Below are 19,748 nucleotides of genomic sequence, written 5' to 3'. Positions count from 1 at the left end.
GCTAGAACAAGGTGGTGGGTACAAGACCCAGTATTAGGCTATCCATTCTGGAGTAGTACTTAAATTCTCTAGAGTTAAATTTTCATTTAATTCATAAATAATTTAAGTTCAAAGTTCTAGTAAATGAATTTATCAAGGGGCACCTGGGTGGCTCAGTGGGTTAAAGCCTCTGCTTTCGGCTCAGGTCATGATCCCGGAGTCTTGGGATCGAGCCCCATATTGGGCTTTCTGCTCAACAGGAGTCTGCTTCCTCCTCTCTCTGCCTACTTGTGATCTCTGTCTGTCAAATAAATAAATAAAATCTTAAAAAAAAATTTATCAAAAAAAGACTTCTGAAACACATCGTTTTTTTTTTTTTAAATCCACCTTTGATAGGGATTTTTTCCCGTTATCCTCAAGTTTTTAAAATAGAAGTGATATAAAGTGTTCAAAATAAAGTTTGGAAAGTTAAGGCAAATTCTTGGATTCATACAACATAAAACTCACTTAGAAATTTTCCAGAATATAATTTTTCATCTTGGAACAAAGAAAACATTCACAGGTTCTAACAACTAATTTTTATTTATTTTTAAATTCTTTTTCCTTTTTTTAAGATCTTATTTATTTACTTATTTGACAGAGAGAGAGAGAGAGAGCGCAAGCGCACAAGCAGGGGGAGTGGCAGGCAGAGGGAGAGGGAGAAGCAGGCTCCCTGGGAGCAGGCGCCCCAAACAACTGATTTTTATAACAGAAGCTGGCACAGAGTTTCTGTATGATAGCAAAAGAAGTATGTATTTACGTTTGATCTGGAATGGTACTAAATAATTCAAGGCTAACTTGAAGTAGTGTTCACTAACCACTAATCTTTAACTGATCGCTGCTTTAGTGCTGACGGATAGGAGAGGCTTCATATAGAAAACATATCTAAGAGCAGAGCTGTGAATATTTTATTGATTTAGGCTTATTAGTAAACTTGCCCAAATGTACTTATATCTTAAAGAAACTTAGTACTACAACTGGGGGAAAAATCTATAGGTTCTTGTAATTTACCCTTTTTGGCATTCACTATCTCCTCTTTCCTCCCACGCTGAAGCTCTGCCCAGATTCTGGCCTGGATTCTTCCTTAACTTTCTCTGAATGCGTTGCTGAGACACTGCTCTCTTCCTCCAGAGCCCCAGCTGCTTCCCAAGCAAACATCTAAGGGCCAACCCAGATATCCCAGCACCTGAGGCTAGCAGCAATCCTATTTGTTTCTCACTAGGCAACAAATGTCACTGTTGACACACTACAGCTAAAATGACTTTTCTGAGATTCTAATCTGATTGGGTTATTTCCCTGCTTAAGAAAAACCCTTCAGCAAATTACCATGACCTTTCAGAAGTTGTCCAGCCCTATCTTCTCATCTACTGATCCTCCTGATATCCAGACATAGAGATTTTCTCTAAGGGGCTGGCAACTCTTAGAGCTATGGCTTTTCTGAATGAGAATGCTGTTGGTAGCCTCAAAAAGAGATGGCTTTTTTATTAGCCCATTTACAGGGAATAAGCACACTTGCTACTGCCGATGGTTACATTTGTCTACTGAGAAGATGAGTCCCATTTGTTGTTGGTGTTGTGTTTTTTTTGTTGTTGTTGTTATTTGTTTTTTACTATTTTATTTATATATTTATTTGACAGAGAGAAGCACCGTGAGAGAGGTAACACAATCAGGGGGAGTGAGAGAGGAAGAAGCAGGCTTCTCACTGAGCAGGGTGCCTGAGCAGGGATTCTGACCTGAGCTGAAGGCAGATGCTTAATGACAAAGCTACCCAGGCTCCCTGGTGTTTTTTTGTTGTTGTTGTTTTGGTTTTTTAAATATTTATTTATCTGAAAAAGAGAAAGAGAGAGAGAGAGGTTGGGGGAGGGACAGAAGGAAAGGAAAGAGAGTTGTTTTGGTTTTTTTTAATTTTTTTACTTGACAGAGATCACAAGAAGGCGGAGAGGCAGGCTGAGAGAGAGAGAGGAGGAAGCAGGCTCCCTGCTGAGCAGAGAGCCCAATGTGGGGCTTGATCCCAGGACCCTGGGATCATGACCTGAGCCGAAGGCGGAGGCTTAACCCACTGAGCCACCCAGGTGTCCCAAGGAAAGAGAGTCTTTAAGCAGACTGGGCACTGAGAGCGGAGCTGGATGGAGCTAGACATGGGGCATGACCCTGAGATCACAACCTGAGCTGAAATTAAGAGTTGAATGCCCAATTGACTGTACCACCCAGGCACCCCAAGACAAGTCCTATCTTTATAGTCATTTAAAACAATGAAGACTCATAATTCAGATTTAAATAAGCCACATAAGCAACCTTTGCCTAAAAAGAAGTTTGTTTTACCTTTTCCATCACAGAGCAAAGAACTAGTGTCTGAGGTCTTTATTCTGCTTCTCCCAGGTAAGGAAAGAGGTGACAATTTCGCTACTAATAAGCCATTTTACAGAGTGTTACTGAGAACTTTCTTTTGGCTCTGGAAGTTTCATTGCTTTCCACACAATGGTTTATCACTTTATAATTCTGGAAATCATCTTATAATTTGCAGTAATACATTATAGTTAGCAACTATTTGCATGAAAATTTGTTTTAAAATACTTTTTGTAAGTAAACAAACTAAAATATACCTATACGATATAAACAACAACGAATGCTATATTTTTAAGCTCTCAAAGATGTAACCCCAAAGTCTTAAATTGGAAAAATTATGTAAGTTCTGAAATATCCCACGTAATTACACAACTAATTCATCCTGCCTCTCCTAGAAGAAGAAGTTTTAGTTGTTTACTTTTCTTTAGGTAAGCTTTAAGATATGATATATGAGCATAGCAAAACCTCAAAACCTCCACACTGTTGTAACGGAAGTAAGAAATACATTCCCTCCTCAGTTCAAGTCTGGGCAAATTATGCTGCATAATGTATTCTGAAATAAGTCAGAGCTTATCTACCCAGGAACAGGTCTTAAAAATAAACAACAATCAGAAGAGGAAAGGAGTGTGCTATCATTTAAAAATATTTGACTTGCTGGGACACCTGGCTGGCTCGGTTGGTGGGGTGTCAGACTCTTGATCTCAGGTTACTTAAAATCTTGAAGGGCTGCCTGGGTGGCTTAGTCGGTCAAGCATCTAACTCTTGATTTTGGCTCAGGTCATGATCTCAGGGTCATGAGATGAAGACCGGCATGGGGCTCCGCACAGGGCATGGAGGTTACTTGAGATTCTCTCCCTCTGCCTCTCTGCTCCCCCCACAACACTTGCTGTCTCAAAACAAAAACAAACAAACAAAAAACCCCCACCCAACTTAAAAAAAAAAAAAAAACTTGGCTTGCTGATAAAGAACAAGATAAAGGTAAATTTGAATTTTCATCTTAAACTGTAATAAATCAATGTTAAGTACTATAGAAACACTGATTTCTTTTGAAAACTAAACACACTTGGTCAGAGGCAAAATAAGACTCATACCAAATTTGAAGGAGCATATCAAGTTAAGACATTTTGTACAGATAAGAATATTGCTAAGTAATCTGATTTACAACACACTGCTGTGAACGAAGCCTTAATAATAACAAGGAGGTTTTGCAACCTAGATCTGTACTGTGTGGACACAAATGATAAATGATATAGAGGAGGTTGAGAAATTAACAGAGACTCCTGAAGTCCGGACACAGAAGGGAGCAAGACTAAGGGAAGAGGCTTAGATACTATGTGTCAAAATCCATGTGGTTGGTTTTTGTGATTTTCTTTTTTCATTGTGTCTTCTTCCTAATTGTAACACTTCAGGAAAAGATTATTCACAACCTCAATGTGACTATCATCATTTTTGGTGATAACGTTATTGTTTTCTCTGTATGAGCTGATGATAATAAGTAAGAGGTGCCATTTAGTGGGTGATTTCTTTGTACCAGGCTCCAGGCTAACTGCTCATGAGCCTTAACGTCACTCAACTTTCACAAATCTCTGGGGTAGGTATTATCATCTGCGTCAGACTCATGAGGAAATGAGAGGCAGAGGCTTAGTTGCCTAACATGACACAAATGATAAATTTGTCAGTTTGGATGTCAGCCCAGATCTTTCTAAATATCCCCAAAGTATATCCAGTTATAGGAAATATAAATGTTATATCCTGAATTAGCCTACTAACTTATCAATATGTTCTATTTATTGATATTTATTCATATATTCTAGTAACATTAATAACATTAACAATAAATATTGCTATTAATAATAAATAATTATATTTACTTATATATTCTAGCAACATATCTAGTTATGTATGTTACCACATAAATTTCACAGTTGCCACTTTAATTTTTAACCTCTGTTATTGGACATATACTTTATCAATTTTTTTCACCATTATAAATAATGGCACAACAAATTTCCTGGCTCCTACTTTTTCTTTAGTATGGATCACTTTCCCATAAAAATATCCCAGAAGAACAAATGACCATTTTAATAGTGTCTGCTATGTATTTCCTCCGAGACACTTGGACACGGCTCCATGACTCATGTGTGGCAAGGCCCTTTATAGCAATTTACTTTCTCTCACAGAGCCTTCTAGTACACTGGGGATTATAATGGAACCTAGATCTTTGGCTGTTGTGAGGAGAGTGAGTTATGTGTCTAAGGACCTTATAATAATGCCCAGCACCAAAATCAGCGGCTGTGACAAACGTGGCTGATGGTTCTGCCATAAATTTGTGCCATCTCATTCCACGTGCCCTTTCATCATTTCATGATGTTTTTATTCATCTCAAATGGCCCCTTGACAAATTCTCTGCAAGAGCTTTTCCAAATGATATTCATGCTCAGTTAGCCTCCAACTCTGTATACTCACAAGAGTTGGAAAAAAAGGCAGTTCTAGAAGGAAAAACGTAGAAGTTTCAGACGCATAGAGCTTCAAGAGGTTAAGCATCTAGGCAAGGCAAACACAGGGTGTGTGGGTAGATAACCTTTGACCTTTGCAAATGAGGGCACCTGGGGACCTGAGCTATACCCTTCTAGTGACATGTTGCTGGGGATCTGAAGTGTGAGTATGACAGTGTTTCCCAGAATGAGGATCGAGCCCTGTGGCCACACATTTTTATCCCTAATATCTACATAATTGAATTCCCAGACAAACACCCCCTAGGGAAGGGAAGGGGAAAGAAGGAAGAGGAAAAAAAGTGATTCAGAAACTCCTACTACTAAACTTAACTTAAAAAAAAAATTTTTTTTTAAATTTCCATGAGCATATTCTTCCCTTGCTTATTTTCCTTTTAATTTCCTCTAGCTTATAAGAAACCTGGTGAGGCTGGTTTCTTCCAGATATGGAGCGAGAACAAGAGAAAGGTTTTGTTTCTTCACTGCTGGGATTTTTTTGGTTCACGTTTGAGCAAGGAGGAAGAATGTGTGTGTAATAGCCATGGGGCAGGCTCAAGGATGTTGGTGGAGGTCCAACTGAAAGTGTCTCTTGCTTTTGCTTCAGGGAGAAAACTCTGGGGTTCTTTCCAATGTCTGCCTCAGGGCTGATCAGTCACAGGGTGGCTTTTGATGTCTGCTCCCCTGATAAGGGTCCCGAGCTTTCTCTCAGGTGGAGGTGAGTAAGGAGATGGGCCCACCTGTGGGTATGGTTTGGACCTCTGGAATCCTAGAGACTCCAGATTTCCAAAGTGGCTGAGGCTCCCTCCACCACTCCCAATGTCGCTATATCATTCTTATGTTATCATAAATCAAACAGCAAAATGCAATCAAACACACAGCCAACCACATGTGGGCCCAATCAAGGTTTTCTTCCCTCAGTGGCTTTAATTTCCAACTACCACATTTTTTGTGCTTCTTGTATGGGCTTTGACTATCATTCATAGCATCTGCCTGAAGTAAAACCAAAGAATGAAAAAAACTTCATTAACTCTTTTAAAGAGACGTGCCTTCAACTTTCTTATTTTCAATTAAAATCAAATCCCTTCCTAACCTTCTTTACAAAAGGGACTGTTCATGGGAATCAGTTGGACCCACTTCAAAATTTCTGACACCAAGTTTCCCTTCTCATTTTTGTCTGATGAAAGCCACTGCACGTGGAATCGTGAGTTCTGGGAGCCAAGCTCAGAAACGGGTGTGCCACGAGCAGTCTTTATCTAATTGGATTTTGCTCCTGCGATTACTCAACACAAACCACGACTTATAAAAATCTAAGCCTATTGAAAATCTGAGCCTAGGGGCCCCTGGGTGACTCAGTGGGTTGAGCCTCTGCCTTTGGCTCAGGTCATGATCTCAGGGTCCTGGGATGGAGCCCTGCATAGGGCTCTCTGCTCAGTGGGGAGCCTGCTTCCCTCTCTCTCTCTGCTTCTCTGCCTACTTGTGATCTCTGCTTGTCAAATAAATAAATAAAATCTTTAATACAAAAAAATCTGAGCCTAAGATAAACTTTTTTTTTCTTTAGAGCTTTTCTCCTCCTTTAAATCGAATTTCTGTGAATCCTCTCAGATTAGCCTCAGGCTAGAAAAATCCCAGAAGCAGGCCATGGTGCCCTCTCTGCCAGCCTTCCGGGTTTCTCAGAAACCATCTATAAAACAGGAGTCAAAGCCATTCCTCTGGATGCCCCCGAACTAAAATCCCTTGGAATGAGGTTGCTTCATCTCTAACTTGACTGTACTGCCCAAGTGGTCTCCGGGGGCCGCCACCCAACAGGTGCCAGGACAGCAGGGCCCGGAGGTCTGGCCCGGCCTCCTCCCGCGGGGTGCTCACCCGTGCGCGGCGAGACTTCCAGGTCTTCCCGTCCGCCGTCCAGGGCGCGGCTGAGGCTGTAGCTGCTGTACCCGCGGTGCAGCGCGAACTTGCACACGCTGCGTCCGCGGGCGGTGCAGTTGAAGAGGTAGCAGCCGAGCGCGGCGGGGGCGGCGGCGGGGGCCGCGGGCCGCCGGGGCAGCTCCACCACGGCCACCGAGCAGCGCGGCTCGGAGCAGCAGGCAGCCACGCACTGCCGCCAGTCACGCACAGCCGCCGGCGCGCTCAGGAAGCTGGCGCCCGCGGCCAGGGAGTCCTTGGTGCGGATGATGGCGTCCGGCATGGCGCTGTAGCCGCCGCCGCCCGGGCCCGGGCAGCCCTCCTCGGGAGACCCGCCGCCCGCGCGCAGCTCCAGTTCCAGCTCCTCCTGTGGTCGCTCCTGCTGCAGCTGCCGGCGGAACTCCTCCAGCAGCTGCTCCACTCCCGAGAGCTGCGCGTGCAGCTCGGACAGCGGCGCGGACGGCGGGCCGGACGCGCGGACGCTCGGCAGCCACAAGCAGAGCAGCAGCAGCCCGCGTAGCGCCAGGTGCCGCGGCGGCCGCCCGCGCCCCATGCCCGCGCTCTCCGGGGCGGCGAAGGCCATGGCGGCCGGCGCTGAGGCAGCGGGCCTAGGAGGGGCCGCAGAGCGCGAGGAAGGCGGGAGAACGCGGGACCCTGTGCGCGTCTAGTGTGGCCGCGGCGGCCGCTAGGCCCCGGCGCCTCACAGCGCGGCCTCCTCCGGGCCCGGCTGTGCCCCCGAGGCCGCGGGCGCGCGGTCGCCGGCGGGAACCGCAGCGACGGGAGGCATAGCCGGCCCTGCTTAGCACCGCCGCTCGTACTTTGGGGAGGCTTCCGGGAACGCCCGCGCCTCTCTGCCCGGACCCGGGCGCTCTCTGAGGCGGCCAGAGGGCCTCGGCGCGGATCAGCACCGGGCCTGTGAACAGTGGCCGCGGCGGGGGCGGAGGCGCGCCAAGCCCCGCCCAGGTCACCTTCCCCGCCCCCCCGTGCGGCCCCGCCCCCTCCTCCCACCAGCCCCGCCCCTCCCGCCGGCGGCTAGGCTCCTGGCTCACGTTGACCCCATCTGCACACCCGTCTCTGCAGGCTCCTCCAAGCCGGGAGGGCGCGCGAGGGAGACCTCTTGGGTGGGTTTCTAGCGGAGCTGTCCTGAGAATGCATGGGCGACAGTGGCCCTCCGAATCTTGGCGGGGGATTGTGCCTAAGCCCACTCGGCTTTATTGACACGCGAGACCTGCTTGGGGAAGCTCAGATCTTTGTGACCTCAGGGTCCGGTTTAGAAAACGGACTTGAACTGGGGAACCAGTTCCGACAGTCTTTGGTCCTTCATCTCCAACGTCCCCGTCACGTTCGGGTCCCCAGATGCACTTGGGTAGCACAAGGCGGGCAACGCTGTTGAAAAATATAAAAGTCAAGTAGTCACAGGCAGTCTATGTCCACAAACACAACCGGAAATCTGAACACATTCAATTACGAGGGCCTGATGACTTAACACTATACAGCATGTAGAGAGTCAGCTTGGATCATGCAAGATCTAGTGAAGACGTATTTTATTTAATTAAATTTAGCAGATTACCTTTTCCTTCATGGAGATACGCTTGACATGTAACATGTTAGTTTCAGGTGTACATAAGGATTCAACACTTGTATGTATTGTTCACGGATCACCGCAACATCTGTCACCATACACAGTTACAAACCGGAGCAGCAGTGTTTTGTTTTATTTTGTTTTTAAAGATTGTGTTTATTTATTCGAGAGGCAGCACGAGAGGGAGGGACAGAGGGAGATGGAGGGCGAATCTCAAGCTGACTGGGCCCAGCATGTCTCCCCGCCCAGGCAGGTGGATCACATGACCTGGAGATCCTGCCTTCTTGGAAAACCCGAGTGGGTGGCCCAACCCACTGCGCCACCTAGTGGCCCCAGAGCAGTAGTGGTTTTTTTTTAAATTTTTTTTTTTTTTAAAGATTTTATTTATTTATTTGACAGACAGAGACCACAAGCAGGCAGAGAGGCAGGCAGAGAGAGAGGGGAGAAAGCAGGCTTCCTGCTGAGCAGAGAGCCCGACGTGGGGCTCGATCCCAGGACTCTGGGATCATGACCTGAGCCGAGGGCAGAGGCCTTAACCCACTGAGCCACCCAGGCGCCCCAGCAGTAGTGTTTTAAATGGCATAATAAGGTTTATGAAAATCCGGTCCCACGGAGACCACACCTGAGTTGTAACTGACTGCCAGTGGCTTCTACATCTTTTTTTCAGAGTTTCTATTGATTCGTTTTTCTCCTGATTATGGATCATATTTTCTTGCTTTTTGGCATGTGCAGAAGTTTTTTTGATTGGATGCATGAACATTGTAATTTGTACATGGTTCAATGTCGTTTTTAAGAGGGAAAGAGAAAATATTTGGTTAGAAAAATAGCAGTTTCTGAATATATGTATATGGTTTTAGAGCTTATATTTGCTTTCAGATCTAGAACAGAGAAGGAGTTAGAACTAGAAGGTAAAAATACAAAAGAAGAAAAAAGAAAAAAATCCATTGTTTCTTGCTATTCCATGAAAAGGAAAATTCATAGAGTTCATGAGATTGTGTATATGCATGACTCTGAACCTGAAATATTAACCTCTTAGCCCTACAGGGAGTGGCACACTTTGGGTTACAGGTTCTTCCACCTCTGAGATATTCACCCCACGCAACTGAAGCCACCTAATGATGTCCTTGACAGCATAAGGATTCCTTTCACCTTAGACCTCAGAGAGCTCCAGTAGGCTTATGATAAAGAGAAACTGTCATGGTAATAAAAATGGACCCTGAAGGTAGCATTCAAATCTTCTAAACACTAGCTGTGATAAAATAATTATTAATATTAAAAATAAACACATGATAATAGGACATAGCATTAATTAACAATTGTAATGATTTCAAAGTTTGCCAAAGCAGTTTCTGGTACATGATTTCATATGGCCTTCACAGAGATCTTAAGATGGACACAGGACCCTTGCTCCTGCCTTTTGGACAGTGGAAGAGAGGTCAGTACAGAATGAGATGCAGCTCACATGTTCAATGGCGGAAATAATGAGGGACAGTGGGAGGGACAGTGTTCCTCAGGAGCATTCATTTCCAAGCCTCCAGCACTGCTAAAGATGGCCCCTCTCTAACTTCACAGCAGGGTCCTTTTGAGAAAAGTGGAATTGCTTTAATGTGTTTACCATTAACACTGGTTATTTCTGGGGTGTGAGATGTGAATAGTGGAGAGAGATAGGCAATTTTTTACTTTGTAAGACTTCATATCAGTTGAAATTTCTTAAATGAGGTTGTCATAAAGCATTTTTCATTAAAAAAAGGAGCAGTCTCTTCTGCTGCAGTCATAATAGAGAAAAGGGGTTGGATTTAGCCTACGAAGTTAGATGAAAAATCCAGAAAAAAAAAAAAAAAGAGAGAAAAAGAAACAATGTGCTTTGGACATCAGATAATAGGCAGCAGAGCACCCGGGAGAAGGGATACTAAGGAAGGGGTCCTTTTCACTGCCCTGGCTTCCCGTCCAGAGAGGGATTCCAAAATGCAGGGCTGGGCTGGGAGGGGAACCCAAAGGGAGACTGGCAATCTTTCTGAGCAGAGAAAATGGAATTGAGAAATCGGAGGGGAAGGCCAGGTGGCTAGAATCCACAGAGCAGAGTACCAGAGGGCAGAGAATTGCACAGAAAGAGTTCTGGAGATGAGCAGAGGCCCCCTCCTCCACCCCACGCCTTCACCGGAATACTGGTCAAGTACATGCATATGAGGAAACTATCCAAGGCCAGGGAAAGAACCACTGGAAAGAAGCAGACAGAACAATTTCCCAGCTGCCTGGGAATAGTCGATATTTTGGGCAGCCGGAGAGGAAAAACCTGTAATTCCAGGGTGCGGGGGCGGGGTGGGACGGGCGGGAGGGGAGGGCAGGAGGAGGGACACTTGAGCTAGCAGGTAATGGACAGATATTCATGCTTTGACTGTGGTGATGGTCTCATAGGAGCATGCGTATGTGAAGCCCCATCAGACTGTATACTTGAAGTAGATACAGCTTATGGTCTTCAATCACACTTTAATAAAACTCTGAAAAACCAGGTTTCATTGCATAGTGTATTAGGAGGGAGGTTTGGGCTGATTATGATTTGTGATAGAACAAATAAATCTTTTATCTCCAATTCTAGTTTTTCTCCTTTCATTTTTTTTTTAAGATTTAATTTATTTGACAGAGAGAGATCACAAGTAGGCAGAGAGGCAGGCAGAAAGAGGGGAAACAGGCTCCCCGCTGAACAACAGAGAGCCCAATCCCAGGACCCTGAAATGTGAACAGAGCCGAAGGCGGAGGCTTTAACCCACTGAGCCACCCAGGCGCCCCTCTCCTTTCATTTTTATCCTAAGTAAAATATCTTTGTTTTGAAAACCTAATATTAACATCTTATCGATGAACGAAGCATTCGTTTGTGAGGATACGTATGTCAAACACTACAAAACTAGGGCTAAAGAAATGAAGGAGATTCCCCAGGATTAGAAGGCCTGTGACTCCCCCTGAAGCCTGAAATCTCATACAACCTGCCAAACGGACCGTCATGATTCCTCCTTGCCCGCACCACTTTCGGAGTCTACTCTGGGTACCTCGCTGGAATCCGCAGCCCCAGCTCCCAGGTGCCCCGCCCCTGTCCGCTCTTGGAACCAGTAACGAGCCGCCCCGCCCCTTCTTCCCCTCCCCCGGGGCCTAGCGGAGCCCCATCCGATACTCTCCGCCAGGAGTATCCAGTGCAGTCTTGAGAAACGTGGAGTCAGTGAGAACAGCATAGCTGGAAAGCCAGGTGAGCTCCAGGGTTCCATGGAAGGGGCGGATGGAGCAGAAAAACTGCTCCGCAGAGGACGCATGGAGCAGTCCGGAGGGGCAAGCCAAGAACGGTAAATACACAGGAACTCTGTTCCTGACACAGGAACAGCGAAGACAGAAGCTGCATGACAACTTTAAAGCCCCAGATGGCTTCCCGGAAAGTCTCCTTGCTTGGCCTTTAACTTGGGGAGCTTTTCTCCCTTGCAGGCAAGTGATTCGGATGTGGCCTGATTAAATCTCTGTGAGGGCAAACAACAGAAACCCACTTCAGATCGGCTAGAGGTAAAAGGGCCATTGTGCATAAACCTGTGAGATGACTCAGAGGTAGGGCGCGTGGGCAGCTGGGCCTGAAGGAGGGCCTAGACCCAAAGCCGGAAAGCTCTGAGCAACCGGGCAGCTGGTCTCCCTTCTCGGACCAAGCGGTCTTGGATGTCCACCTATGTCTGCACCCACGATTCCTGCTTCTCTCAGTCTGGCCTTTTCTGCCCTCTTTGTGCAAAGCCTGAGTTTACCTCACCTCAATTCCAGGAATGCACGGAAACTGAGTCAGCGACACGGAAACAGGGTCCCAGGAGGGAGATTCTGTTGAGTCTGGTTTGGTCCTGTGTCTGCCCCCCACGCCCCACCATGACTGGGGTGCAGAGAACATGAAGCAAAAATGGCTTCTGGCCCTGCCTTCCCTCCCCCACAGAGGAGGAAGTGAGAGAAAGGCAGTGGTAAGGACCTGAGGAAATTCCTGGAAAGCTGTCTTCTCACTAAGTCAATGCCCAGTGTTTGCTTGGACACTTCTTTTGATTTTTATTTTAACTTAAGAGACACTTATAAGAAGTGTTGGGTTAGGGACTGCCAAGAACTGTTCTGAATTCTGTGCAAACACTGACTTCTTGACTTAACAACAACCTTATGCAGCATATGTCACAACTATCCCTGAGTTATAGTGGGTGGGAATATCCTACTTCACATAGCAAAGCCAGTCCATTTTCGGGAAACTCTATTATAATCATTAGAAATGTTTTTCCTGGGGCCCCTGCGTGGCTCAGTGAGTTAAAGTCTTTGCCTTCAGCTCAGGTCATGATCCCAGGATCCCAGGATCCTGGGACGAGCCCCACTTCCTCCTCTCTCTCTGCCTGCCTCTCTGCCTACTTGTGATCTCTTTCTGTCAAATAAATAAATTAAAAAAAAAAAAGGAAATGTTTTTCCTTATATGCAGTTCTAGTCGCTTTGGACTTGTCCTAGTTCGTTTTCTGGGGTCTCTCAGAGGAATCTGTACCTTCTGCCAAGTGGCAGTCCTTCAGATATTTAAAAACTGGCACAACATCTCTCACGCAACTTAACCTGCTTAATATAGCACAGTCTCAAGTTCATAAACAGCAACACCTAGGCCGATACTTACTGGTCGTGTGGCCTTGGGGCAAGCCGCCTACTCTCTTTAAACCCCAGCCTGTTCTGCCACTCTGTCTGCCTGTGCTTGCTCTCCCTCTCTCTCTCTCTGACAAATAAATAAATAAAATCTTTAAACCCCAGGCTGTTTATCTATAATACAGAAACAATTACATAACCTTACCTCTCACACTTGTAGTGAGTTGGGTAGGTAGGGGGTCAGTGTCAAGGGATGATGGGTGGGGTGGGGGGGTGGGAGGTTCTGGGGGGCATGATAAGGAAGGGACAGGAACAGTAGGTGGGAACTGCCTGGTTCCCAGAGAGAAACCACCAGCAAAGCCCCTCTATTGCTCACTCCCTCACCCTCCCTTTTGCACAAGTTCATTTGCCTGTCAGCTCTACCATTTTCTCTGGTTTACCAAGACTATCCCAGGCTGTTGTTTGCAATCATCTTTTGAGACCTTAGTGATGCCTGTGCCTTTAAGTTTTGTATGTCCCGCGTTTCCATTTGCTAGGCTTGCTGCAACAAAGGTCCACTCAAAGGGTTTTGCACTCAATTCCAGTGATGGAGGAAGAAAGGGCATCCTGGCGCCTGGCACCAACCAGACAGTAGCCAGGTAGCTTACAATTTAATTCCATTCTGACACTGATAAGGTGGAAATGGTGTTAGATCCCACAAGGGGTCAATCCTACAAGGCTCCTACAATCCTACAATCCTACAATCCTACAAGACTCCCTGCCTCAACATCCTTCAGATGCCAGCAAGATTGTCAGATGCAAGTCCAGATTGTCACCCATGCTCCTGACTGACCAATAATCCCTTCAATGGCTTTCATTAATTTGTGAGAGCAGCTCACAGACCTTAGAAAAACATTTTACTCATTACCTCACTAGTTTATTATAAGTGGATAAAATTTTGAAATAGCCAGAGGGAAGAGATGCCCTGGGCAAAGTATGGGGAAGGGCACTGAGCTTCCATACCCTTTTCCAGAACACCAATCTCTCAAATGGTGGTGTTGGGACCACCAACTCAGAAGTTCTCTGTACCCCATCCTCTTGGGTTTCTATGGAGGCTTCATTACATAGGTATGATTAATTAAACCATTGGCCATCTGTGATCAATTCAACCTCCAACTGGTGTTCCTTTCCTGGATGTTAGGACTGTCAGGATGAGGGACTGAAAGTTCCAACCCTCTGATTACATGGATAGTTCCTTTGCTGCCCAGGCTCCATCCTTTTTTTTAAAAACATTTTTAATTTAAATTCAATTAATTAATATATAGTGTATTATTAGTTTCAGAGGTAGAGGTCGGTGATTCATCAGTCTTTTTTTTTTTTAAAGATTTTATTTATTTGTTTGAGAGAACGTGACAGAACACGAGAAGGGTTAGGGTCAGAGGGAGAAGCAGACTCCCTGCTGAGTGGATAGCCCAATGTGGGGCTGCATTCCAGGACCCTGAGATCATGACCTGAACTGAAGGCAGATGCTTAACTGACTGAGTCATTCAGGTGCCCCTCATAAGTCTTCTATAATACCCAGTGCTCATTACATCACCCAATTCGTCCATCCCTTCACCACCACCCCCCAGCAACTCTCAGTTTATTTCCTATGATTAAAAGTCTCTTGTGGTTTGTCTCTCTCTCTGGTTTCATCTTGTTTTATTTTTTCCTCTCTTCCTTTATGATCCTCTGTTTTGTTTCTTAAATTCCACATATGAGTGAGATCATATGCATGAGATCATATGATAATTGTCTTTCTCTGATTGACTTATTTCGCTCAGCAGAATACCCTCTAGTTCCATCCACGTCGTTGCAAATGTCACAATTTCATTTTTTGATGGCTGAGTGATATTCCATTGTGTGTGTATACACACACACACACACACACACACACACCATATCTTCTTTATCCATTTGTCTGTTGATGGACATCTGGGCTCTTTCCATAGTTTGCCTATTGTAGACATTGCTGCTATAAACATTGGGGTGCATGCCCTTCGAATCACTAAATTTGCATCTTTAGGGTAAATCCCCAGGAGTGCAATTGTTAGGTCATAGGGTAGCTCTATTTTCAAGATTTTGAGGAACTTCCATACTGTTTTCCAGAGTCCAGCCCCCTTCCTTACAGTGTGGTCCTACAGTCTGCTAAGTCACGCCTATGTCCAGGGTGAACAGCAGAAAGAGGCTTTACCTGGGAAGGAATATTAGGGAGAACTTTTCATCCTGAAATTCACAACTCCTTGAAACGGTTGATGAGTGTGAAGATACGTTGGGACAGTCATGTGGTATCAAAGTCTCTCTGAATCTCTTGACACTTTGGGGCCACAATGGGAAGGAAAGAACAGAAGCAGCAGCTACTGTCAGACACTGGAGGGGCTCTGGAGTGTGGAGCCTTGCATCTTGGCACTGGAACCGTCTTCCAACTAAAGAGGAAAAAGAAATTCCCACCAGCTCTTTTCCTCATCATTTAGTTTTGGCTAATCTCCTCTCTCTTCTGTCTCATCAGCAAAAGTAATGTCAAGTTTTGCCAAAGACAGCAAAGTAGGAATGCATTACGTCAGCGGCACACAAAGCTCTCTTTTTACTCAGGTGCTGATCTTCCCTCTGATGGCAAGACCTATAGAGTCTGCAGTCCCAGAAACAAAGGGGACTGGTGAGCAGGGAGGTTCTGCCGAAAGGTGGAGGAAGCAGAGGAGGATACATTTTTCCTCCTTTTCTCTAACATTTGCTTTCCTGGGCCTGCCCTGCCTCCTACCTCCCCTCAGCTCAGCTTGGGCGACATTCCCCAGCTGAATTTTTCTCTGTCCCTGTCCAGACCTGTAGCCCTTTAACAGCAGGCTCACAAAGCCAGAAATAAGCTGGCTGAGTTCAAAACCCCAAGTGTCCATGGAGGCCCAGCTTCCTTTAAGCCCTTGATGTTGAGTCCTAATTTCTAAAATTGGTCACCTGCCTCCCTCTCTGTTCACCGCTCCCCTTCATGCTGGGCATGCCGCCTAAACTCCAGCCAGCTGGGCTGAGACAGGTAAGTCTTCCTCGGGCACACATTCCACCGGGGGGACTTAAAGGCAGACCTGGGGGCCTGCAACTCTGTGCATGGCCTCCCCTACCCTGGGAAGAGAGCAGCTGGGCCCACCATGCTCCAAGTCTTGGTACATACATGCCCTGGGTTCTGGCTGCTACTGTACCACTCACAACGTGGGCCCTTCCTGGACGGTGGCCCCTGTCTGACTCCAGCATGTCTGGATGCTGTTATGAGGTAAGCTTACCTTTCACTTCAGGGCCCATGCAAAACAGAGAAGACTTGGGGCTCCCGGTTGGCTCAGTGGGTTAAGCCTCTGCCTTTGACTCAAGCCTGCTCCTGCACCCCACTCTCTGCCTACTTGTGATCTCTGTCAAATAAATAAATAAAATCTTTTTAAAAATTCTTAAAAAAAAACAGAGAAGACTGAACATTAGTATTCTTTTGAACAGCTCAGAGATGTGAGTCATTTCCTACAGCAGTAACATTGCTCCTTGTTAATTCATAGACGGAGCGGGTGATTTTTGTCATCAAAATCTTATCTTGGAAGGGCCTGGGTGGCTCCATCAGTCAAGCGTCTGCCTTTGGCTTGGGTCGTGATCCCAGGGTCCTGGGACTGAGCCCCATGTTGGGCTGCATGCTCAGTGCGGAGTTTGTTTCTCCATCTGCCCCTCCCTCTGCTCCTGTGCCCTCTCTCTTTCTCTATCACACACACACACGTTCTCTCTCTCTCAAATAAATAAATAAAATTTAAAAAAAAAAAAGAAAAGGAATCTTAACTTCGGACTCCAAAGAGAGTCCCAGGAACTGTGACTTTAACCCCAGAGCTGCCAATTTTTTGAAATTGCTACACTTCGGTTTGTGAGGTCTGGGTGAACCTGGGGAGGACATTATGAGGATGATGACAGCGATGGGAAAAAGAAATGAATTTGGAAGGCTAGAGCAGTAATATAGATGAGGACTAGTCAGTGGGCTCTGACGCTGTCTGGCATGTAATAGTTCTCTCTGTCCATCTATGTCTCTGTTTTTCACTGTATATATATCCGATTCTATTCAAAAATGTATAATGTATTTATGATTTCATTCACCATCGAGGATATTCCTGACAAGAAAACTACCCACTTGTCAAGATATTAATGAAAACTGAAATATCTACTTAAAATTTTTAAAGGCTTTTTTTGTTGAAATGTAATATTCTCATACAGAAAAGTATATAAATCTTTTAATGGTCAGCTTGATGTCTTATTAAAGGTGAATTGCATCTGCATAATCATCTCTCAGATCAAGTTATGGATCGTTTCCCAATCAGGGTCTGCTATTCTGACTTCTATTACCAAGGATCAGTTTTGTTGATTTTGAAATTTACATAAATAGAAACACAGAGTATATATTCTTCGGTGTCTGATATTTTTCTCTGAATTTCCTATCTGTGGGAATCATTCATATTTTGTGCAGCAGTGTACTCCTTATTGATTTCTATATAGTGTTTCGTTTGTAAATATATCACATTATTATTTATCCTTGCAACTAATAGGGCATATTAATATGTAAACTGATAAGTTAATTTCCACATGTCACTTTGCCGTGTGGCCTTGTACCTTTGTGTTATGACATCTAGTCAGCTGGCAGGGCAGACCTGTGGTTTCCACACAGCAACAATTTATCTGCACTAGGAAGTGTGTGTGAACACATAAACTTTTCTCACTAAACCAAAATAAATATATCCCTAGCTTATTTTCCTCTTAGCTGAATTTTTTTTAAAAAATGCCAGCAGCCTCTCCAGGTCCACCTGACATGGGGGGACATCTGATGGAAAGAGCGTCAGAGTAAAATCAACAGGCCTAAATGATCCTGAGCAAATAGCTTACTTTTACCAATTTTTCAAAATGATCAAGTCAGTACATGGCAGGCCCGTTCAAGGGCCATGGGAGGAGGAAGCAGAGTAAAGGAAGGGTTCTTTTTTTGGAGATCTTATTTGACAGAAAGAGTGAGAGAGGGAACACAAGCAGAGGGTGTGAAATGGGAGAGGGAGAAGCAGGCTCTCCACTGAGCAGGGAGCCCTATGCGGGGCACCGTCCCAAGGCCCTGGGATCATGACCGGAGCCGAAGGCAGACTCTTAACGAGTGAGCCACCCGGGCGCCCCTAAAGGAAGGGTTCTGAAGCTGAAGACTCATTAGCTTCTCAGTAAGCCCACCTGTGGTAGAAGACCGTGTATTGGATTGGCAGTCAGATCGTCATTAATGTCAATTTTTGCCAGCAAGGGTTGGTCTAACGCTTTAACTATGTCATGGTCCAGAGAAGAAACCTCTGATTACGGAACAACTATTATGACATAACAAAGATTGTTGAGTACATCATGATATCCTCAGAGAGCAAACAATTTTTTCATCAAAAACCTGGGGGAATCCTAGGATAGAGTGCAACAAGACAATACCCCACCCAGGATGTGGATCTGAGACTCTGCCCCCCTTTAGGAGTAGACACTGGTTTGCCCCTCCCCTCACTGCTTTACCGTGCTGCCTGGACCAGCCTCCACCCTCTCCACATCAGAGTAACCCCAGCTCTAGCGTGGGGTGTGGGGCTCAACACTAAGAAAGGGCATCATTTCTGTGTAGAGATAGATCAGTGGACAAGGGCTTGGCTGAGACCCATGACTCACCTCTCCCAAGTCTTTACTAGACTTTGTCCTCTCCCACAGCCAGAGGCAGCCTGCTGCACACTTACTTTATTTCATAGAGATGCTAAAGAAGATCCAGACTGAGATGATGAAGATTACTAAAACAAACTTGGAGTTTCCCGGATGGAAGAAGACTTGGGTTCTGAAACATTTATTGACGGTGCTAAAACAAACAAAAAGTGAAAGTCCTGTTCAACTTAAAAAAATACCTTCCTGATGATTACCAGAGGGGATCCTTGCCAGATAAAGGGGCTTAAGAATCCACTTATCCTGATGAGCACTGAGTAATGTATAAAATTGTTGAATCATTATATTATACATGTGAAATTAATATATTCTGTGTGTTAATTATATTTCAATAAAAAATAAGAAAATAACTTCCTGAGCTCCTCCTTGCCCCAGGCAGTCCATGTCACCCCCAAATTTATTGATTCATGATGTGGCAGCCACTCTATCAGATCCTGGGGTCTAAGGAGGAATGGGGGCTGTGCCCTGTCCTCATGGAGCTTATATTTCTACTGAGGGAGACAGCTGATGTCCATCTGATTATCATAGAGTGTGACATGTTCACTGTGGGCAGAGCTTTTTGAGGGTGGTGCTTCATTCTGAACTGGGGGTGCTTCATTCTATCTGGGGGAGGTGGAAAGGGCTTCCTCAGACGTGACTTTAGTGCTGGTTAAAGGATAAGTAAAACGGAGGAAGAAGAGAAGGCTGGAAGCACAAGGTAGGTTGTAGACTCGGGGATCACCTAGCAGTTCAGGGTGACTGGATCATTGGTTATCCAGGAATGGGGCCCCTGCGTGGAGGCAGGGGGATGGAAAGGAGCACAATGGGAGGTCCTATGGCGGTCACTGCCTCTCCAGTCCACCAAGAACTCAGCTAGTTGACTAATCCATCAAATCAATTGCATACCCATACTCCTATCCTCACAAGAAGGAAGGCATTTGACCTTTAAAGAGAGCAACCTCCTCACCCTGCTCATTTACCTGGGGGTTCCAGCACTTTCTCCCAGTGTTCTAAGAATTCCCTGAGCCAGGGTGCCTGGGTGGCTCAGTGGGTTAAGCCTCTGC

General features: G+C 45.5%; 1 protein-coding gene across 4 annotated transcripts in view; it reads right to left on the bottom strand.

Moving 5' to 3' along the window:
- The window catches only part of LRP11 (LDL receptor related protein 11), a 46,961-nt gene extending 39,301 nt beyond the window's left edge, over window positions 1-7,660 (bottom strand). For all 4 annotated transcript variants that reach the window (XM_044247016.1, XM_044247024.1, XM_044247019.1 and 1 more), the window contains exon 1: window positions 6,720-7,660. In XM_044247016.1, coding sequence (XP_044102951.1) covers window positions 6,720-7,341 — 622 coding nt within the window. In that variant the 5' untranslated portion in view covers window positions 7,342-7,660. The remainder of the gene's footprint in view (window positions 1-6,719) is intronic.
- Window positions 7,661-19,748: the final 12,088 nt, after the last annotated feature.

The sequence above is a fragment of the Neovison vison genome, chromosome 1, assembly GCF_020171115.1.
Source record: "Neovison vison isolate M4711 chromosome 1, ASM_NN_V1, whole genome shotgun sequence".
Taxonomy (NCBI): domain Eukaryota; kingdom Metazoa; phylum Chordata; class Mammalia; order Carnivora; family Mustelidae; genus Neogale; species Neogale vison.
The sequence above is the reverse complement of the archived record's forward strand: the minus strand, read 5'-3'. Positions and strand labels throughout refer to the sequence as shown.